Source organism: Crocuta crocuta, unplaced genomic scaffold, assembly GCF_008692635.1.
Source record: "Crocuta crocuta isolate KB4526 unplaced genomic scaffold, BGI_CrCroc_1.0 scaffold687, whole genome shotgun sequence".
Taxonomy (NCBI): domain Eukaryota; kingdom Metazoa; phylum Chordata; class Mammalia; order Carnivora; family Hyaenidae; genus Crocuta; species Crocuta crocuta.
The window spans coordinates 4,213,865-4,235,015 of record NW_027530182.1 but is presented as its reverse complement, the minus strand read 5'-3'; the positions used below and the strand labels follow the sequence as shown (position 1 = coordinate 4,235,015).

The 21,151-nt window shown below is 41.4% G+C and overlaps 1 protein-coding gene across 1 annotated transcript in view; it reads right to left on the bottom strand.

Moving 5' to 3' along the window:
• Window positions 1-21,151, bottom strand: part of ADAMTSL1 (ADAMTS like 1) — a gene marked incomplete at its 5' end in the record, with an annotated part of 912,424 nt that overhangs the window by 60,828 nt on the left and 830,445 nt on the right. The window contains one exon of the mRNA XM_077765085.1: window positions 20,112-20,246. Coding sequence (XP_077621211.1) covers window positions 20,112-20,246 — 135 coding nt within the window. The remainder of the gene's footprint in view (window positions 1-20,111; window positions 20,247-21,151) is intronic.

The window sequence follows — 21,151 nt, the reverse complement described above, 5'->3', positions numbered from 1 at the left end:
TATTTATTTCTAGGAGAGAGAGAGAGAGACAGTGCGAGCAGGGGAGGGTCAGAGAGAGAGGGAGTCACAGACTGAAGCAGGCTCCAGGCTCTGAGCGGGCAGTCAGCACAGAGCCCGACGCGGGGCTCGAACCCACGAACCGTGAGATCATGACCTAAGCGAAAGTCGGACGCTTAACCGACTAAGCCACCCAGGCGCCCCTGAATGTTGTTTCTTCTAATCATACATGTGCATACCTATCACTGGAAAATCTTAGTCTCATCAATGAATATAGGTGTCTACATCATTTAAAAGAATGATTAAGATTCTCTGTGTGAATGCATCAGAACTTTTGTTTAATCAGTTCTCCATTTATAGATAACTATGTTGTTTCCAATTTTTCATTAATATAAACGATTGTATGGTAACTTTCTTAGTATATATAATCTTTGCATCCAGCGATCTCTGAGGTTAGAGTACTGAGGTAGCATCGCTGGATCCATAAGCATCATTGAAAAATATATTGGTATACATTGCCAAATTGCCCCCAGAAATGCTATACTAATTTATGTTTTGGGCAACAATGGATGACAGTAAATGTCAACCGATTTTTGGATGTTGTGGTTGGTAGGCAGAATAATGGTCTCCCAATGATAACTATACCCTAGTCCCTGAAACCTATGAAAATGTTACCTTGCATGGCAAAAGAGACTTTGCAGATGTGATTAAGAAAAGATTTTGAAAGGATTATGAGATCGAAGATTATCCTGGATTCTTCAGGTGGGCACAGTGTAATCATGAGTCCTTATAATGGGAAAGGAAGAAGACCAAAGTCAGAGAGAGATGTGAAGAAGTTGCTAGATATTGGCCTCACAGATGGAAGAGGGCCAAAGGATGTAAGTAACTTCTAGGTGCTGGAATAGGTAAGGAAATGGATTTTCCCATAGAGACTCCAGAAGGAACACAGCTTGGCTGACTCTGATTTTAGCTAAAAAAGACCCATGACAGACTTCTGATCTGTACAACCGTAAAAGAATAAATTTGTATTGTTTGAAGCTACTAAATTTGTGGAAATTTGTTAGAGCCCCAATAGGAAATTAATATAGATTTTGTAAATGTTTTTCATCTTTGCCAGTCTCATCATATTTAATTAATATTATCTAATTCTTATTTGCATTTCTTTACTAGTAAGATTGAATTTGTTTTTGAGCTTTTAGTGTATATGGCAAGTTGTTAATGTTGCTGGGTTATGGATGTCTTTGAGAATCTGAAGAAAGTTTTATTAGAGAAAAGTAGATTTGCACATATGCTAGGGAGCTTATAGCCTCTTAAAGCTATGGTCCCCAGGGTAAAAGTTCCTCAAAACAAAACAAAACAAAACAACAATAAATAAAAAAAAAAAGAGCTCCTGACTTAGAGCACAGGGCTGGAAAGGTACTGATGATAGCATTTTCTTATTCAAATCCAGAAACATAAAACATGCTAGTACTCTCTGGCCACAGAAGACTTGATTCTATAAAAAGGCTTAGAGGGCAGTCACCAGTGATCTGGCCAAGCAGATCCTTCCTGAAATGTAGAATACAAAGACCAGGTACTGTCCAGCGTTCACTTTTGTTCTCTACCTGTTTCACCCTCTAGCTTCTAAGCCTGGAAGCAACTTGGTTTCTGTTCAGGAATTCTTTCCCTTTTCCTTTCTTACATAAGGAAGTCTAAAAGCCACCAGGTGAAGCCACAGAAGGCAGCATTCATAGAGAGGAGGTGGGGAGTGATGGTAGACCAGAGTGGGGCACTAGGCCCCAGCAGGATGAAGACGGTGTCTTCCTGAGGGTTGTGGTGATAGCTTGGTGAGGGGTGTCAGACCCTGAGGGGGGTAAAGACCACAACTGTGGGGGGTAGAGACAGTGATGACAGGAGATTAGTTATATTGAGAGGGTTTGATTACATAAGTATATATATTAAGGATAATGAGAGCCAGATAATTACAAATATTGAAAGGATAAAAAACAGAATATTTTGTGGTGTTGGATAATAATTGGAGACACAAGGAAGGACTCATGGATCCCAATATACATAAAAATAAAACAAGTGTGTATGTACATACATATAGAATGATAGACAGACAGACAGTCTTCACTTCACTGCACTGAGAGGGACTGAGAGCAGTGATACACCAATAGCAATGAACAGACCTGGTACAGAGATCTTGGTTCCTAAATACTAATTCTCTAAGACTAGAGCAGCTAAATCTCAAGATGAGACAGAGATAAAACATTTTCAAAGATTCATATGGACATATCAAAGGGTAGAGGAGTCACTTTAAAGGGGCTCTAATGGCTGAATCTGAGAAATGTCTTACATAAAAGTAAAACAGGTTAGCAACAGATCATAGCCCATTCAACAGGACAGCAATCTGCGAGTCTATGCAGATATAAATAAGTAAATGAATAAATTGAAAGTTAAATGAGGAGCAGAATTTTTACCATAGTCTCAAAGCATCTCTTCACAAAATACACATTACAAGGGCAAACAGGGAAACTTTAGAATGAAAAAGCCTGGAAGATACCATCTTAATCAAGGGATTGGAATTAACATCAACCGTAGTGGTTCAATGGCAATCACGATCATGCGACTGGGTATAATGGGAAGAGTCCAGCATCACCTCTGTGATGTTTCTGCCAGAGATGCATAGCTTGAGTCTAATCATGAGGCAACCTGAGACCAATCCAAATTGAGGAACATATTTTAAAATAACAGGCCCATAATCTTCAAAATGATTAAGGTCATGAAAGTCAAGGGGGGCTGAGGAAGTGTTCCAGGTTGAAGACGACTTAAGAGACATGAAAACTAAATGCAGTGTGGGATTCGGGACAGATTCTTTTGCTATTAAGGACATTACTGGGACAACTGCCAACACTTGAAGGAAATGTACACTGGGTGATGGGGTACTGTGTTGTCAACTCATTTGGATCAGTTAGAAAAAATTCTTTATATTATACTCCCAACATTTTTGTGAAATTGAGATTATGTCAAAATAAAAGTATGGTCATGAAAAAAGCAATTCTTATACCAACTCAAGAAATAAAACAACATGTGTGGGAGAAAAATCTTCTCTATCTGCCAAGACCTTAGGATTTGGAAGACTGGGGGACTGATAAACACCAGCACACAAAGCAGTAAAATTGCTGATGGCTGAGAAAATAGGGTTGCTGGACCTTCATTTCACATATGTTTAATCAGATTTTAAGTATTTTTAAAGATTTGAGGAAAAATATCATCATCAGCATGTGAATAAAACAAAGTTATTATGTTACAGATTTTGTCTGTAGTGTTCAATGGACAGAATAGACATTTTCAGAGGAGAAGCTGGGTGCAGACAGGAGGGAGAATCCTTCAAAAGTCGTGGAACAGGATGTGTTTTTTTTTTTTAAAGAGATTTTATTTTTTTTTAATGTTTTATTTATTTCTAGGAGAGAGACAGCGTGAGCAGGGGAGGGTCAGAGAGAGAGGGAGTCACAGGCTGAAACAGGCTCCAGGCTCTGAGCTGGCAGTCAGCACAGAGCCCGACGCGGGGCTCGAACCCACGAACCGCGAGATCATGACCTAAGCGAAAGTCGGACGCTTAACCGACTAAGCCACCCAGGCGCCCCGAACAGGATGTGTTTTTTGCTTTATTGAATATAAAAAGCTTAGCATTAAAAGTTTGTAAAGACTTCTTGGGTACCTGGGTGGCTCAGTGGGTTAAGCAACTGACTTCAGCTCAGGTCACAGTCCCACGGTTTGTGGGTTTGAGCCCTGCATCGGGCTCTGTCCTGACAGCGCAGAGCCTGGAACCTGCTTTAGATTCTGTGTCTCCCTTTCTCTCTGGCCCTCCCCTGCTCATTCTCTGTCTCTCTCTGTCTCTCAAAAATAAACAAACATTTAAAAAACAAAAGACTTCTTAACAAAAGTTTTGTTTTATTTTTTATTTTTACCTCCAATTTAACTTTGTATCATATTTTTCCTTCTGTAACTCCACCATTTTACGAACGATTTCAGTGTGCTTACAAGAAAAGTCTTCCCCCAAATCTTGAGGCCCTCTCTATGTCCCTGACTTACAATCCGAGCTGTGATTAGTCACTCCCTGAAACATGGCTTTGAGCAAGGATCTGAGATGCCGCAGAAGTTCATTAATGTTGAAAATAGCAGGATTACAAGGAAAATAATTAAGAGGGGGTGCAGTCTTTATTGTTCATATAGGAACACTATGGTCATTTTCTTCTGGGCCTAAATTCTTTTCCTGGGTTCGGGAGGCTGGCAGAACAACAGACAAGCTTGTGCTGGCTTATCTCTCTTGATACCATTTCAAAGAGTCACACATTAGAAACAACAGTCCCTGCCATGTTCCAGAGAGGGCCTTGAATGAGTTTTTGGTCTTATCTCCTGGCAACAAAAGATACAGGGAGCTCATTATTTCTGAGCAGGCACTGCCAACAGAGAAATGGAGAATTCCATAATCATAATGGATTTTCACATAAAAAGGTTCTTGACTGAATGGTGTTTTTGGAATGAAACTCGTCTTTCTACATACCTTTCAGAGATAAAGTATTAAAGGTGACTGGTGAAAGAGAGTTTGAACCTTTAAACAGATACGGACATCTTACTAGGTTATGTTTCTAGAATAAGAGTACATTATTATCATCATTTTTTTCCTTTGGACTGAACCCACCAATGGCTCAATCTACTTTTGAAGATTTGCTCTGTCAGGCTGTAGTGGCTAGGGAACAGCAAGTGGTCAATAAAACTCTTTTTAAACTGTATAGGTTTTCAGAGATGGTGCAAACTCTCTTCTATATTTAGGAATGTTACTTGTGATCCCAGCATGGGGATGTCCTGGCAAAATGTCTCTCTCAGAACGTGCATGAAAACACTGAAACAAAATCAGAACCCAACTATACCAGTGTGTAACCTCGTTAGGATTTTAAGGGAGCTGAAGTGTGATTCTGACTCACTGCCCTGCTCTCCTTTCTACCAGCAAAGGGAGGATGTTTTCCCAAGTTATTTGTCCTATGTATCCATAGAATGTGAGACCTAGAGCATAAGCTGAGTGACGGTCAAGATGTGGAAATCTTTTTTGTATTTGAGAGAGAGAGAGAGAGAGAGAGAGAGAGAGAGAGGGAGAAGCAGAGAAACAGTGTGAGTGGGGGAGGGGCAGAGAGAGAGGGAGAGAGAATCCCAAGCAGGCTCTGTGCTGTCAGTACCAAGCCTGATGTGGGGCTTGATCCCAGAAACCATGAGATCATGACCTGATCTGAAATCAAGAGTCGGACACTCAACTGAGTCACCCATGGCCCCAAAATATGGAATTCTCAGCAGAGATTAGAGGTGTATGAAATATTTGTGGAATTGAGCTAGATTTCCAGTCCAGAATTTATTCACTTATTCTTGAATAGTTAATACACACACTTGATTTATCTATTTTTTAGTGTTTTTATTTTATTTTTTTATTTTTTTTATTTCTGAGAGAGACAGCATGAACGGGAGAATCAGAGAGAGAGGGAGATACAGAATCCAAAGCAGGCTCAGGCTCTGAGTTGGCTGTCAGCACAGAGCCCAATGCGGGGCTCGAACCCACGAACCGTGAGATCATGAACGAAGCTGAAGTCGGATGCTTAACCGACTGAGCCACTCAGGCGCCCCTACACACCCTTGATTTAAAATTTAAAGGTTAACTAGATGGAATACTGAAATTCTCCTCTCATTCCCCCCTCGCCTTTCCCTGGCTACCTACTTCCTCTCCTCATAGGGAACCAGTGTTCCCAGCTTCTTATGTATCTGGAAAGTACTTTTTTGACATAAAAGAGGACATTAAAACTGATGCTCTCAAGAAAACTGTACTTTCCTATTTTTCGTTTTCCTTTCATGAGCAAAGGACAATTAAATGGGCTGCTTTTTTTTTTTTTTAAGCTCTAAAAGCCTTAAGGCCAAAGGAAGCCCTCAAATTATAATGTCAAGGCCAAGTATCCATGGGTAACAAGAAGAAGTTAAGGAGTATGTGTGTGTGTTGGGAATGATTTCTTATCCAGGGGACAAAAAGTTATCACAAAGCAGAAGCCGGGTGGTAATTCTGCTTCACAAAAGAAACTGAAGCTAATTCTGGTAAGAGGTTAAACAAACTTGAGTTCCATAATATTTGCCAAACTCAGCTTTACCAAACTTTTCCTGAACACAGCAGGCATCACACACGAAAAGATAAAAGACTGCAAACCCCTACAAGCGGCAATGGGTGACTGATTTGAGGCAAGATCCTGGCTGAGTTTTGATTCCATTCCATTTCATTCTGTTTGCACAAGAAAACAAATGAGTCCAGGCATTTGTACTCCATGGGCAGCACTGGATGCAGACTAGGACTGTGTCCTCTGTTTTATATTACTCCCTGTCCCTCATGAGGGATGCCTAACTCACACCTTTGTTCCTTTCCTGGCCTGTCTGATCCCAAATATCCTTCATGGTGCTGCTCAGGTCCCACTTCTCCATGAAATCGACTCGGATGCTGTGAGTCCTCTATATTTTATAAGCAACACTCCCCAGGAGAGTCTGCATCCTCTCCCAAGGTTAAAAAAACAACAATGCAAAATACCTTCCAGTATGTAGCAAAGACGAACAGGTAAGGAAACTGCCCTGGGCTGGAAGCAAGGGTCTTCACAAATGGCCCACAACCCCTGAGACTCTGCCTTCTTCTTGGGGTTCTAGAAATCCTACCTTTGCCTCCATCCTTATCTCTAGCTCCAGGATCAGGGCAGTTACTCAGTCTTATAGAGTGCTTTAGCATTTACAAAGTGTTTTTACATATTTAACTTCATTTCACTATCAAATCCATCCTGAGAGATGGGTTATCAGCCCATTTTCTCATGAGAAAGGAAGACCCATAAAGGTTATGTGACTTAACCATTGTTCAAGTCCTATTCCAAAGTTCACACCCCTTTTCATTCTTTTGCTGCAGTAGGGGGCAAAAGCCCTTCCCTTTTTCTTGCTTAATTTATCTGAGATAGGCTGAAATTGTCAGAGGGAACTTGACCAAAAAGTATGTTAACTTAGTAAATATATAAGTGAGCTAGTAAATATATAAAGGAAATATGAATAGCATAAAATGGATAAGTTAGGGGGAAGGTAGGTTATCTCTACCTTCAGAATCTGCCCCCCCAAAGGCATTCCTTTTTTTTTCCTTTTCCAGTTTTATTGAGATGTAATTGACATACACATTGTTTAAATTTAAGGTGTACTACACGTGTTGATTTCACACCCTTGTTTATTACAACATGATTACCACCACAGCTAACCCCTCCATCACCTCAGGTAATGAATGACCATTTCTGCTTTGTGGAAGACCGGTTAAGATTTCCTCTCTTAGCAACTTTCAGGTATATAACACAGTATCCCCAGGGCATTCTTAAGTTTCTTGGTTCTTCCACTTCAAGAAGGAGAGGACTAGGGCAAGAGCTTGTGCTGCCAAGATAATAATGACTAGCATTAGCTGAGCATTTACTGTGTGCCAAAGTACCATTCTAAGCACTTTATACGTATTACCTCATTTACTCCTTTCAAAAGCCCTGGAGGCATATGCAGTTATTACCTCCACTTTACAGTCAAAGGCAGAGAGAACTTCCAGAACTTGCTCAGGGTCATACAGCTGTTCCCATGCAGCCGAGCCAAGCATTCTGACCAAGTCTGCCCTCCTAACCACTGTGCTAGGCAAACTCCAATGTGCATGTGAAGGGCCCCAAAAGAGAGCATGGGACTGAGGTGGATAGAGGGGAATCGAACTTTCAGGAGAGAACTGAAACCTCGGTCTTTTATTCTAAACTCACAGAGCAACCATTCAGTGCTCTTTTTATTCTTCCTCCTCATCAACTTATACTGCTTTCTTATCATTCTTTCTAACTAGACAAGGAGTTCCTGGATTTCAGGGGGCATACACTGTGCTTCTCTGTTCCAACCCAGCATCTGGCATAGAGTGAATCTTGAATGACTTTTATCCAGTAATTCACACTCAAAATGGTAACAAATTCTGGTCCTGTAAGGAAAAACTTGTGCCAGACCACAGTGAAGAAGAGAATGGACTTCTTGGTTCATAGACTCAAAGGGAAGTAAGGATAGAGGCAGGAAATTAACATACATTAGCATTCACTTTGTACCAAGCACTAAACTGGGCAGGTTGCATATGATATTTCATTTAACCTTTAGCATAATTAATTCTGCGAGATGGGGATTATTGCTATGTTCTGAATGTTAGTGCCCCCCTCCCCAGTTCATATGCTGAAATCCTAACGCTCAGTGTGATGGTATTAGGACACAGGACCTTTGGGAGATGTATGATCATAAGGATGGCATTCTCATGGAAAGGTTAGTGTTCTTATGAAAGAGACCACAGAGATCCCTAGCCCCTCCCACCTTGTGAGAACACAGCAAGAAGATGCTGGCTATGAACCAGGCCGAGGGTTTTTATCAGAATATGACGGCACAGGCACCATGATCCTTGCCTTCCCATTTCTGGAACTATGAGAAGTAAATTTCTGCCTTTGATAAGCCACCCACTCTGTAGCATTTGTTATAGTAGCCTGAATGGACCAAGACAATTATTTATAAATGAGGATTTGGTAACAGGTCTTCTAACTGAGTCATTACCCTTGTGCTCTTCACTGTACAAGGTAAGCTGGGAACCAAGGCTGGGGGCCTTAGGTCATGATCCTGCCTTCCCTTCCACCATCTGCCTCTGGCCACGGGGGGCCACTGTAAAACGGCCTCTAGACCCCAGAGATGCAGGAAGCATGGAACCAGAGTCGGTATTTTCAAAAGCCAGTTCAGGGTTGAGGAAGGATTTATTAGGTAAGGTGGAGAGATCCTCATTTTCCCACTGATGGACTTTCAATACCTGTCTATTTCTGGGACATCCGACTCATTCACGTCATTCCTGTTGAACAAGGTTGGGAGGGCAGAGGGGCCTGCGAACTGTGTCCTTGTGCCAGGAAAGGGCAGGGGCAAGTGTAAGTTTCTCAAGGTCTCCATTTCCTGACTACTTGGGAGTCTTAAAATAAGCTCATGCCTGGATACTTGCTGTGGCTTGGAACAGTGGCCAGGCAGGGAGATTTACTGCCTCGCTTTCTGTGTCCAACTATTTTAAGTGTCACTTATGCTCTGGTGTCTTTTTAAATTTATGGATGTTCACTCCAATCTAAAGAACCGCAGTGCTCCTTCCTGTGGCTTCCTCATAAATGCCCTCTGAAATACTGAGTCAGTTTTATAGTATATGTGCTACAGAGCTTCCTGGAGTCCCTATGGGGTCTCTATTCTCTACTTCGGATTTTATTAAAAAGAAAAGACAAAAGGGCATAAGCATGGGCCATAACAACCACAAATGCTGACCTTTCTTCTTAATAGCAAAGCATATTCCTTTTGTGGGCAAAGCTATAGGAAATCAAAAGCATTTTCCTTGTGACATAAAACCTCAGGCTTTCAGTATAAATGAGGAAACAGATGCCAACTCATGTCTCTTCAAAGAGGGTCAGGATAAATTTCTCTTCTTTCCTTCTCTTCATCAAGTATGCTAGACTTCTTTTTCACTACACCACTTTTCCTCCCATGTCTGTAATTTCTGATGGGGCGGACCCCTAATGTGGATTAATTTTTTACCTAACTGTTGGCCATCAGAACTTGCTGTTCCCACAGCTATCTTTAGAGAGGAAACAGTGATGACCTCAGTTTTCCGAACAATCCTATGAAAAGTGGCTTCCCAACAGATGTGGCCAAGGGTACTCACTGACTGTTGCTGTGTGAATTGCCTCATAATGGGGTGCAGGAAGTGCTCGATCCAATCTGTACCAGAATAATCAGGAAGTGTTGAGGGTGGGGCGAGGGTGGAAGTATGTGGGACAGATGATAAAGTTATAATTGTAATAGAAATGAGATGGAAATGACTCAGGAGGCTTTCTCAGCCAAGGCCCTGCTACCTAACCCTGTTTTAAGTCACCTGAGACTATTCATACAGCCTCTTTTCTCTCTGGACCTAGAATCTAGTTGGGAGACCTGACACAGATGGGAAATACCTTTAGTAACAGAAAATGTGGGAAGCTCAGTGTCCTATCAGTGATCTAGAGAAGGGGTTGACCATTCACCTACGGCCTGAATTCTTGTAAATAAAATTTTATTGGATCAGAGTTATACTCGTTTGTTTCTTATTGTCTATGGTTGTTGACACCTTAAAGTTGAGTCCTTGCAATAGTCACCTTATGGTTCTCAATGCATAAAGTACTTCCTTCCTATCTGGTCCTTTACAGAAAAAGTTTGCCCAACCCTGGTCTAGAGTAGATGCCTCAGGAGGTCAGCAAGGAGAGACCAGTTCGGGCTGGAGCACTGCACGAAGGCTTCTCAAAATGGCTTGAACTGTGTCTTGAAGACTTCTAGGATATAGCTAGAAAGGAAGGGTGAAGAGAGGGTATTCCAGAAAAGGAAGGCTTAAAACCATCGAAATGACTAGGGAACATTTTGGCTGGAATGGAGGAATCATTTGAGATAGGAATGAGATGGAAGGATAAATGTAGAGGGTAGGTCTCAATAGCAAGGAGGCTTGAAGACCAGGTTACAATTTCCTAAATGATAAAGCCTACCACCTCCCCATATCAATCTCTGCATGAGTAGAAAGGGATGAAGAAGTGACTTTTAAAGTCCATTCAAGCTCTGAGAATCAGTTTTCAAAAGGACCGATGCCTACCCTCACCTCCAGAGATTCTGTGTTAATTGGTTTCGGGTAGGACATTTATATTTTATTTTTAAGAAGTTTATTAGTTTTTGAGATAGAGCGCATGTGTGCAGGGGTGGGGGTAAAGAGGGGGAGACAGAGGATCTCAAGCAGGCTCTGTACTGATAGCAGAAAGCCCAACTGGGGGCTCAAACTCATGAGCTGTGAGATCATGATCTGAGCTGAAGTCAGATGCTTAACTGACTGAGCCACCCAGGTGCCCCTAGGACATTTTTTTTTTTTTTTAACTTCTCAGTGACTCTAGTGCAATTGGGAACATCTTCATTGATGAAGGAAATGGCCAGGCATGTGTCTGTAGAAGCCCAGCTCTGGGCCAGGTAGATGTAGCAGGTGCCCAACACATGTGAGTCAAATTAAGTCAGCAATATTGGCTTGTACCAGAGCCAGCCTGATAAACCTCTGTTTTACTAGGGTCAGCTATATAACATTCAGCTGGCCACATGGTTTCCAATAAAAGAAATCACTTCTGCCTGCCCTTGCCTAATCCTGGAAAAGCCCATGATGCTCAACGCGATATTGAGTCTGTTTATAAATTTGGGCATTTATAGTTTTTTCTATCACTGTTATTTTAACATGACCATTTACAAGGCCTTACACAATTTGGCCTCAGCCTTGTTACGTTTCTGATCTTCTCTCTCATACACAACCCGGATGACTCCATTCCTGCCACACTACACTAGCCTCTTTGTTGTTGCTTGCACACAGTAGGTATGTCCCTGCCTCAAGGACTTCACATTGGTTCTTTCACTGCTTTCCCTCCCCTCCCCTCCCCTCTTCTCTCCTTCCAGACATATGCAAAGCTCAATAGCTCACTGTCAAGACTTTGCTCAAAGATTACTTTCTTTGTGAGCCTTCTCCTGCCAATCTAATTTAAAATTGCATCCTTGTTCCCATATCGGCACTTTCCATCTTTCTTACTCTATTTTTTTTCCATAGCACTTATCTAATATACTCCACTTTCCATGCCTTCTAATATACTATGTCATTTACGTCATTGTGTTTATTTTCTATTTCCCTTAGTACAATGAAAACTATGTGAGAGAAAGGATTTTTATTTTGTTCTCTTCTACATCCCCAGTGCCTTCAATGGTGCCCAGAACATAGAAGGGACTCAGTAAGTACGTGCCTATTGCATCAGTGCTTGGAATGCTTTTCTTCATCATTTAAGACTGAGTATGAACAGTTCTTCTCTGAAGCCCTCCGTTTTTCCCTTCGTCAAAGAAAGGGGTCCTCAGTCCCCTGTTCCCTTTGGCTTTTTCTGCAACTCTTCAGAGATTTTCTCACACATGACTGACTTTTCTCTCTTTTCTACTGCTTCTGAGATCCTCCAAGGCTGGGAGAAGGCGCAAGACCTAGCATCTAATGGAAACTGGACAGGAGTGTTAAGGAAATGAACCAGGATTTACTAATAGAAGCTTTGACTGTCCTCTTTATAACAATGCTTTCTGCAGCTGCACGCCTAGGTAGTTCTGCATTTTATTCCAACATGTTGACTTGACTGGTCTGAAATGTATCATCATCAAATAGGAGGTACATGAGGTTTACTGAGAATTGCAATGGACTACTATTGCTCCCCGACCCCCCCATGTTAACCTATTTACCAAGTCCTATCAGTGTTATCTCCTCCATGTCCCTGAATTAGTTCACTTCTTTCCATTCTCTCCAGCTCTCTACTCTCAGCCATGCTTATCTCTTACCTGGAATACTTCCTGAATGGTTGACTCCCTCTAGTCTCTTCCCTAGAGCCCATCCCCTTCACAGTAACCCAACAAGCTCTTAAAAACACAAATGAGATGATGTTTCTCTCCTGTTTTTAAAGCATTCAGAGACTTCCTGTTGCATTTAGTGCAAAGTGTGAAAGCCTTACCAGGGCTCACAGGGTACCAGCAATGCCTCTCTCTTTAGCATCATCTGAGGCCACTCTGCCCTTAGTGATGGCTGTGACACTTCCTCAAATACTCTAGACTTTCTTGCTTCAGAACCGCTGCTGGTTCCTTTGGAACTCCTCTGTCTGGAATGCTCTCTTGTAACTTCCAGCTACTCTTCCAATCTCAGTGCAAATATCCCCTCCTCAAGTGTCCCCAAAGCACCAGTTCTTACTCTTTTGATCACAGTCTTCTTACTTATTTACTTACTTCTTACTTCCCCACCAGACTCAAAGGACCCCTGCCAGAATTCAGATCACATGGGGGCGCAGGTTAATCTGTTTCATTACTGTTTCTTCAGATCCAGATTCATGCCTCATGCAGAGTAAATGCTCAATAATTTTTCTTGAATGAGTGAGAGTGAGATTTGTCTATGCTATTTCCTGTGTGTCCCTGGCCCTACCACAGTGTCTGGCACATAACAGATGCTCAACAAAGATTTATTCACTGAGCAAATTGACTGGTCTTTGAGATATTCCCTTCTTAGGCCCTCTACCAAGGCTTTCAACTTTGAACATTAATATTTATCCAACTGTTTGCTGAAACATCCTCCTACCTTGAGGGGTTTGCATGCGAACAATATAAACTCCACCTGAGACTCTAGACCTGGGTCCCGTATATTCCAGCTATAGCTCCCTCACTGAGGTGGTAGGATTTGGAGCAACTGCATCTATGCCAGCCAGGCTTTGCAATTCTCAGCACTTCAAATAAACAGAGAAGAAAATGTGCAGGCTGCCTGTTCTCGGGCGGCCAGAAGGAAAACACTACTGCCTGGCTATGGTGTGTGGCCCTTGGCCTCCCTGCCTGGCTTCTCCAGGGCCTGAGGGCTCTGAGAGGCGGGGCCGTTATCTACGCAAGGCTGGGCTGTACGCTGACACTGCTAAGATTCTATTGTGTGTGTTGGCTATGACCCTTGAGCCCCCCGGCTGGGGAGAGCGGCCAGGCACAATGACCTCTTTCATGGAAAAACTTTACTTTGCAAACCCAGGTTGGAATGCCTGCATTTCTCTTCTCTTGGTGAATCACAAGGCATGAGAAAAGGTTGTGCTGTTTGGCTCTGTGGGACTAGCGTAACATGGGTTTCCAGTAGAGATATCAGGAGGAGTGTCTTTACCTGGGGCATTGCATATGGCATATGGCTTCTGGGCCATAGGGTTTCTGTCACAAGCTTTTGACTCTGCCATTATGGTATGAAAAGAGCCATAGACAATACATGGGTAAATAAATGGGTGTGGCTGTGTGCCAATAAAACTTTACAAGTGGTGACCTAGATTCGGCCCAGGGACTATAGTTTGCCAAGTGTGCAAAACATTCTCTCTTAGGAAACCAACTTGACAATAAACTATTAAAAACAAAACAAAACATTTTCTCTTAAAAGTGTTTGTGTAATAATTCTAGGACGTGATCACCAGATTTGGGTATCAGCTTAGTCTAGGCAAATATTTAAAACATACACATAATATATATATGTGTGTGTATATATATCTACAGGCACTCACATATACACATATCTTGCATATATATGTATGCCTATTTCTGAGCAAAAGGGAGTAAAAGAATGAATTTACTCTCCTGCTTAAAATATTAAAAAATAAACAAAATGTATAAAGCAATGGTTGTCAATGAAGGTCACTGATCGCTGAGAAATGGGCAATAAAACAAGGTAAGCCCTACGTTTCCCCAGCTTAGAGCCTTTCCAGGCTGCAACACAGGAAAAATGAGGTGCAGCCCAGTGGACTCCAGGGTTTAGGGGAGGGAGCTGCAAGCATGGGAGATCAAGGTGGCTTGAGTTCACAGAATGGACTATCAGAGAAGAGAGAACCACAGAGGGGGTTGGGGAGAGGGCGAGATTGAATGAATAAACAAATTCCAGAAATCTGCATTAGATACCCCCCTTGAATATTCAGTAGAATCCACATCAGCGCATGCATGCAAAGACCCACCAGCGGCAGGGAAAAGGGAAAGAATTAGAGGCAGCAGTTTCTGGTGCTCGCACAGGGTACAGAATAGCACCTGTTCCTACTGGCCAGACTGGAAAACCTCATGATTCATATGGTGTTGGGTAGAATGTGGTATTGGTGTAAAGAGACTATAAATACGTGTGGTATTGGTGTAAAGAGACAAATATATCACTGAAACAGAATAGTCTGGAAATATACCCACACGTATAATGACAACTGATTTTCCACAAAGGTGCCAAGGCAATTCGGTGGAGAAAGAATAATCTTTTCAATAAATGGTAGTGGAATGAGTTGGGTAACCATATGCATAAGAGTGAACTTCAATGTATATCTCATGCCCTTGTTAAAAAGAAACTCAAAAGAAAGCATAGACCTAAATGTAAAACCTAAATCCATATAATAAGGATATAAATCTCTCGAAGAAAACATGGAAGAAAATCTTTGGGGCCCTGGAGTAGGCAAATTTCTTAAATGTAACCACAAAAGAGCCATCCACAAAAGAAAAAAAAAATAATAGGTGGGACTTCATCAAAATTAAAATCTTCTGCTCTTTGAAAGTCACTCAAAGAGTAAAAAAAAAAAAATATCCACCAACTGGGACAAGATATTTGAAGACTTACGTATCTAATAAAAGACTTGCCTTTAAGGTAGATGGAGAACTCTCAAAATTCAATAAGTAAACAACCCAATTAAAAAAAACCAGGGAAGAAAACTGCATAGACCCTTCATCAGAGAAGGAATCAGAATGGCAAATAGCACATGGAAAGATGCTCAACACTAATAGCCATTAGGAAAATACACATTAAAAGCGCAACAAGAAATTACTACAGACCCAGGAGAATGTCTAAAATTAAAGACTGACTATAGCCAGTGTTGCTGAGGATGTGGAGAAACTAGAACTGTCTGATACTGCCAGTGGGAACGTAAAGTAGTACAGGTGCTTTAAAAAACAGTCTGGCTGTTTCTTAAAATGTTAAACAAACACCTACTTATGATGTAAGCTCTTTCGCTTTTAGATATTTAATCAAGAGAGATGAAAGAGTGTGTCCCTACAAAGAAGGGTACATGAATAGCATTTTCATTTGTAACAACCAGAAATGGGAAATGACTATTCTGTCCCTCAACAAGTGGGTGATTAAACCAACAGTAGTCTATGTGTACAATGGAACACTAGTTGACAAAAGGGTGTGCTGTTGATGCATGTTACACTATGGATGAATGCCAAAATAATTATCCTGGGTAAAAGAAGCCATTCTCCCTACAGTAGGAGTCTTTTTAGAAAACATTCTAGAAATACAATTTAATCTATACTGAGAGCAGATTGGTGGTTGCTGGGGGTAGATGAGGGGTGGGGCAAGGGCATGAAGGCACGATTGTGTAAAAGTAACTTTTGGGGGATGATGAGTATGTTCATGATGTTGACTGTCGTGATGGTTTAATGGATTTATCTATGTATCAAAACATCAAGTTTTAGACTTAAAATGTGTTTTATTTATTTATACCAATGCCAGTTATCTCTCAACAAGGCTGTTAAAAACTTTTATGTCAAATATACATCAAGCATATATAAATATGTGTTATGTTTTACAAATCATTAAAATAAGATAAATTTCTTTCAATAAATGAGAAAAGGACCTGAACAGGCAACTCATAAATGAATGCAAATGATTCATAAAAATTAAAAACAAGAATTCTTAAAAGTCATAACTAAAGAAAAATTTTAAATTATAATTTTTATATTGTATTATATACTATTGTGTATTCAATTAAAATAAATGTGAAAACTCTTGCTCATATATACTATAGATAATATTTTAGGGAAGTGAGAATTCTCACATGTACTGTGCATATACAAATAGGTAAAACTTTTTCAGAGGGCATTTGAAAAGAACAAAAACTAAAATATACAAAACTTTTGACATAATAATTCCACTTCTGGAAATTTATGCTGAGAGGTGTACCCCAAAATTTTCAGAATATTCACCACATCTATGTTTTTATATTGTATAAAAGACTGCAAAGAATCTAAAAGTTCAGCATTAGAGTTGGTTGAATGTATGACACCGCCTACCAATACAGCCCTCAAAGTTAAAATTATAGAAGAATATTTAGAGACATGGAAAGATAATTGCCATATACCAGTTAGTGAAAAAAGTTGCAAGCAGCATATAGAGTATGATTTCATGGTAGACAAAAGATATGTATAATGTGTATATTCATGACTAGGAAAAAGATATTTGCACTCATTTTATCTAGGCTAAGCAATTATAGATAATTTTTAGTTTCTTAATTTTTGCTTCTATTTTTAATTGTTCTACAATGAAGATTTACTGCTTTTCTAACAGAAACTTCAACAAAAGTTTCTTTTTTGTATTACACCAATGTTAATGCCCTATAAATGATACTGTGAGAAATATTAATTTCGAGCCTTAGCAACCAAAGAAATATTTTTAACAGAAGGGCTGCACAAAGGTGCAGGTGCTTCAGGGAGGCCTGGGATACTGCTGCTCTAAAATTGGAGCTCTGAGCCCTAGACCTGGACCAGTAAAGGGGGTGGCATGGGCCTTGCCCTCCACACACAGCACTGGCACAGCACAGATCAGGCCTCCCAGCACCAAGGACAGCTATAAAATAAGGGCAAAGAAAATTAGCAGCCATCTTGCCTAGGACAATGAATCTGGTTAGGTTGGGTCCACTCTGCATGGCCGAGCCTCTACTGGGCATTTTCCAAATCTGTGCCATACGACAAAGAGTGTGAGAGCAACAGGAGACTCACTGGTCCCAAGTCTTCACTTACAGTTATGGAAACTGAGGCCCACATAGGCCCATGTACATGTTGCTCAATCAACATTCCTTCTTGAAAGTTCTAGCAGTGGCTTGAAATGAAATCAATGCCAGAGTGTCTGTCAACTAAAATAGTCATTATTGAAATAGCCCACCTACTGGGAATCTCGACACTTGAGTCTTAACCAAGAAGAGTTAGCTCAGATATATAGCTTTGAAAAACCTCAAATCTCCCTTTTTTCCTTCTTCCATGAAAACATGAGAATCAAGGCCCATGAGTTACTGTCCTTATGCCACAGAGCCATGAAGTTCTCTGAATCTGACACAGCCAACCAATCTACTAGATGGGAGAAATACATACACAGGAATGTCACCATTTACCGGATACAACAGGGTTGACAAATGACTTTCATCCTATATGTCAACTCCACCATGCTTCATGGGAATGTTAAAATGAATTCCAAGGCAGTGCCTGGGCCGATGAAATTGGAGATGTGTAAGTTGTGGAAGGGGCAATTAACAGTATCTTTGCCCCATATTTCCATCCCAGTCTAGAACATCTGTTACTCACAAAATAGGTTTTCTTCCTTGAATTGCTCTATTAGTTACTCTTACAGAATATTGGATTAAGTCTGTCAAATATTACTTTTACTATATCATCCTCCTACTTAAAGACCCTCTAAAGATCTGTCCCCATTTCCCACAAGGAAAATTTACTTCCTTAGCCTAATAACCAAGGCCCTCCACAATTTGACATGCTTGCCATTCTCAGCAATGCAAGACAGAATTGCCTCCCTGACCTATTTTCGTACCTAGAACATGCACTCTGGTCTAAAAGGGCCACCAACAGAAGTCGGGGATGGGAAGTAGTCCAAATAAGAGCAACTAGACTAACATATCTAGGCCCTGGTATGTTTCAAATGACCTATTTCTCAGAGCCTTGATGCCTGACATCATTTCTTAATTCTTCTCCACAATTCCATGTAGCTCCCTTTTACTTCTATAGTGCTGGCTCTGTATTCACATCAACATTCACCGCTAGGGTCCATGTTGCCTAAGCAGTTACATTTAGGGACTTTATGGTAACTGACTCATTGTCTCATTCAAATGGAGCAGTCTGGATGTGAATTAGGGTGTTAAGGTGTCTCTTAACTGTTTGATTTAAATACCAGTCTAAGGTAACAAAGTACTATAAACTAGCAATGGAATGCAGCAGCATAAGGCACAATAAATTCTTATTGCTCATGGCTACAATAAGACAAAATATTATTCCAGAATAATGAAGAAAGAAAGTAAAACTATCATGGAAAAATATGAGCAGGTTAATTTTTCCAGTATGCTGAATGGCACCTGAGTGACCCAAGGGTTATTGAACTTGAAAATAAACCATTGCTGCACACTCTGCTAATGACTGGACTATGATGAATAGTTATGACAATTTCTCTAGTGATGAGTCTAAAATAAGAAAGCTCACTGTGTTCACATTAATTTGGAAAACATTTACCATTTATAAGCCAACAGAAAAGCAATTTGAAGCTTCTACGAATTCTGATCAACATGATGTGGAAAAACTCAACACCAAGTTTATGTAAGTTATAGGAAACAGAATTGGAGCTACTTGTCATAGCATCTGTGTCTTATTTTTAAGGTAAGGTATTAAGGTATTTTTTCTCTTTCTTTTTTTCTTAAGGTCTTTTTTTTTTTTTTTATTTCTAGGAGAGAGAGAGAGACAGCGTGAGCAGGGGAGGGTCAGAGAGAGAGGGAGTCACAGACTCTGAAACAGGCTCCAGGCTCTGAGCTGGCAGTCAGCACAGAGCCCGATGCGGGGCTCGAACCCACGAACCGCGAGATCATGACCCAAGCCAAAGTCGGATGCTTAACCGACTAAGCCACCCAGGCGCCCCTCTTAAGGTCTTTGATAGCAGACAATTCTTCTTTTCCACCATGACCACCTCCAGAGGTCATGATGGGAGCGTAGAGGTTCCTGAGGCATCTCCACGATTCTGGTGTGAAGGGCCCTGGGCAAGAAGCCTTTGCATACCTCTCTGCTACCAGAGGGCACCAGCCATGTGGGCAATAATTGGTGAGGATTCCCAGTGACAGGTGTCAGGGAAGTTGTACTCGGTAAAGTTATCTAAACACTTGCTTTGAGAAGTCCATCTGGATTGGTTTTGGGCCTAGAAGGCTAGAAGGCTAGAAGGCTAGAAGGTTTTGGGCTAGAAGGCTAGCCTAAATAGAATTGTCTAGCTTTTTTCTTCTTGAAAGCTGATTATAGCTCTAATTTAGTTGTGAGGGTCCTGGGGTTATCCCGGGGTATGGTTGGCAAGGGGAGAGGGGGTAGAAGAGCTGTTTTTACTGCTCTGCTCTTGACTTACTGTTTAGCGAGTCAACCTGATTGAGAGGATCTGGACTGTGGCATCCACCCAAGAGGATTCAGAAAGGAGCCATGTTGGAATCTAGACAAGCTAGAGTCCAGACAAAGATCTGCACTCACCTCACATGGAAAGTCAGCCAAGTTTCCACTGGTGAGTCTGGATTCTGTAGGCAATTTAGTGATTTCCTGTTGGCCACCCCCTACCGCTGCCTCCCTCCCACCTGCAAGTAGTCACCCATCCATAAATCCTGTCCAGCCCTGGAATTCTGCCCAACCTTCCAGAGAATTGGACTCACCAAGGAGAGCGGAATTCCCAGGATCCAGGACCAGCTGTGCTCCCAGAGGAGATGTCAGCACTGAAGGGAGGTTCGGTCCAGTGGCTGAAAGTAAGGCCCTGATGTCTTCCAACTGTGTGGGGACTCGGGGGGGATCTGTGAGAAGGCAGATGGGGAGTCAGCCAGGTTAAAGCATGAAGGCTGCATTCAGGGGAGAAGGAGAGGTGGGCGTGCACATATGTGTGTCCACGTGTGAGGTGAGCACTACTATTGTCTAGTGCCGATCAAGGTGAGTCTGAATTTCAAGCTTAATATTTGATGCCCCAAACAATAAGGTCAGTAATAAGAATCAGGTATGTTGATTTTTAGGAGTTCCTTACTGTATAGCACTGTATACACAGTACCACTGGGTTCTTACAAATGTGTAGGCAAATTAAACCATATTATAAAAACACTTTTAAAAAGCGAACACTTCTTCAGCATTTATTATGTGCCAAGTCCTGTGTTAAATAGTTTTCATTCCTTTCTTCATTTAACTCTTACAACATCCTTTAGAGCAGTTTGTTACTGTCCCCACAGATACACACACATCACCACAGGAATCCCTTATTTAAAAGAAGCCTACAGGTGACTATTTCTATGAAGAAAAATGGTTATGAAGCTGATAAAGTTAATTTGCTTTGTGGTCTGGATTTTTATGCCCAGGTAAGGACCAGATAAGCAGGACAGGGATGATCTGTGCTTCAAAATCTTAGAAGGGCTAAAGTCACCAGAGGTCACATTTAACCAGAGACCAAAGTGGCAAAAATGAGAAATATATGGGCTTGCCTGTCCCTTCCACTGGACAACCAAAGGGCGAGCCCCTATTGAATTTGGTGGCGAGGTGACCCGAGGTTCTCCAGGAAAAGCAGCAGAATCCTGTTTCCCCACTTCCTGCATCTCCCAGGGCGGACTCTCTCCTTTGCCTCTAGAGCACTTGTCAGGATCTAAAGACAAGCAGGAGTATTGCTCTTGCAACTGATGCTCATTTCATCGGTGTTCAGTGAGGGCCTATCATGTGC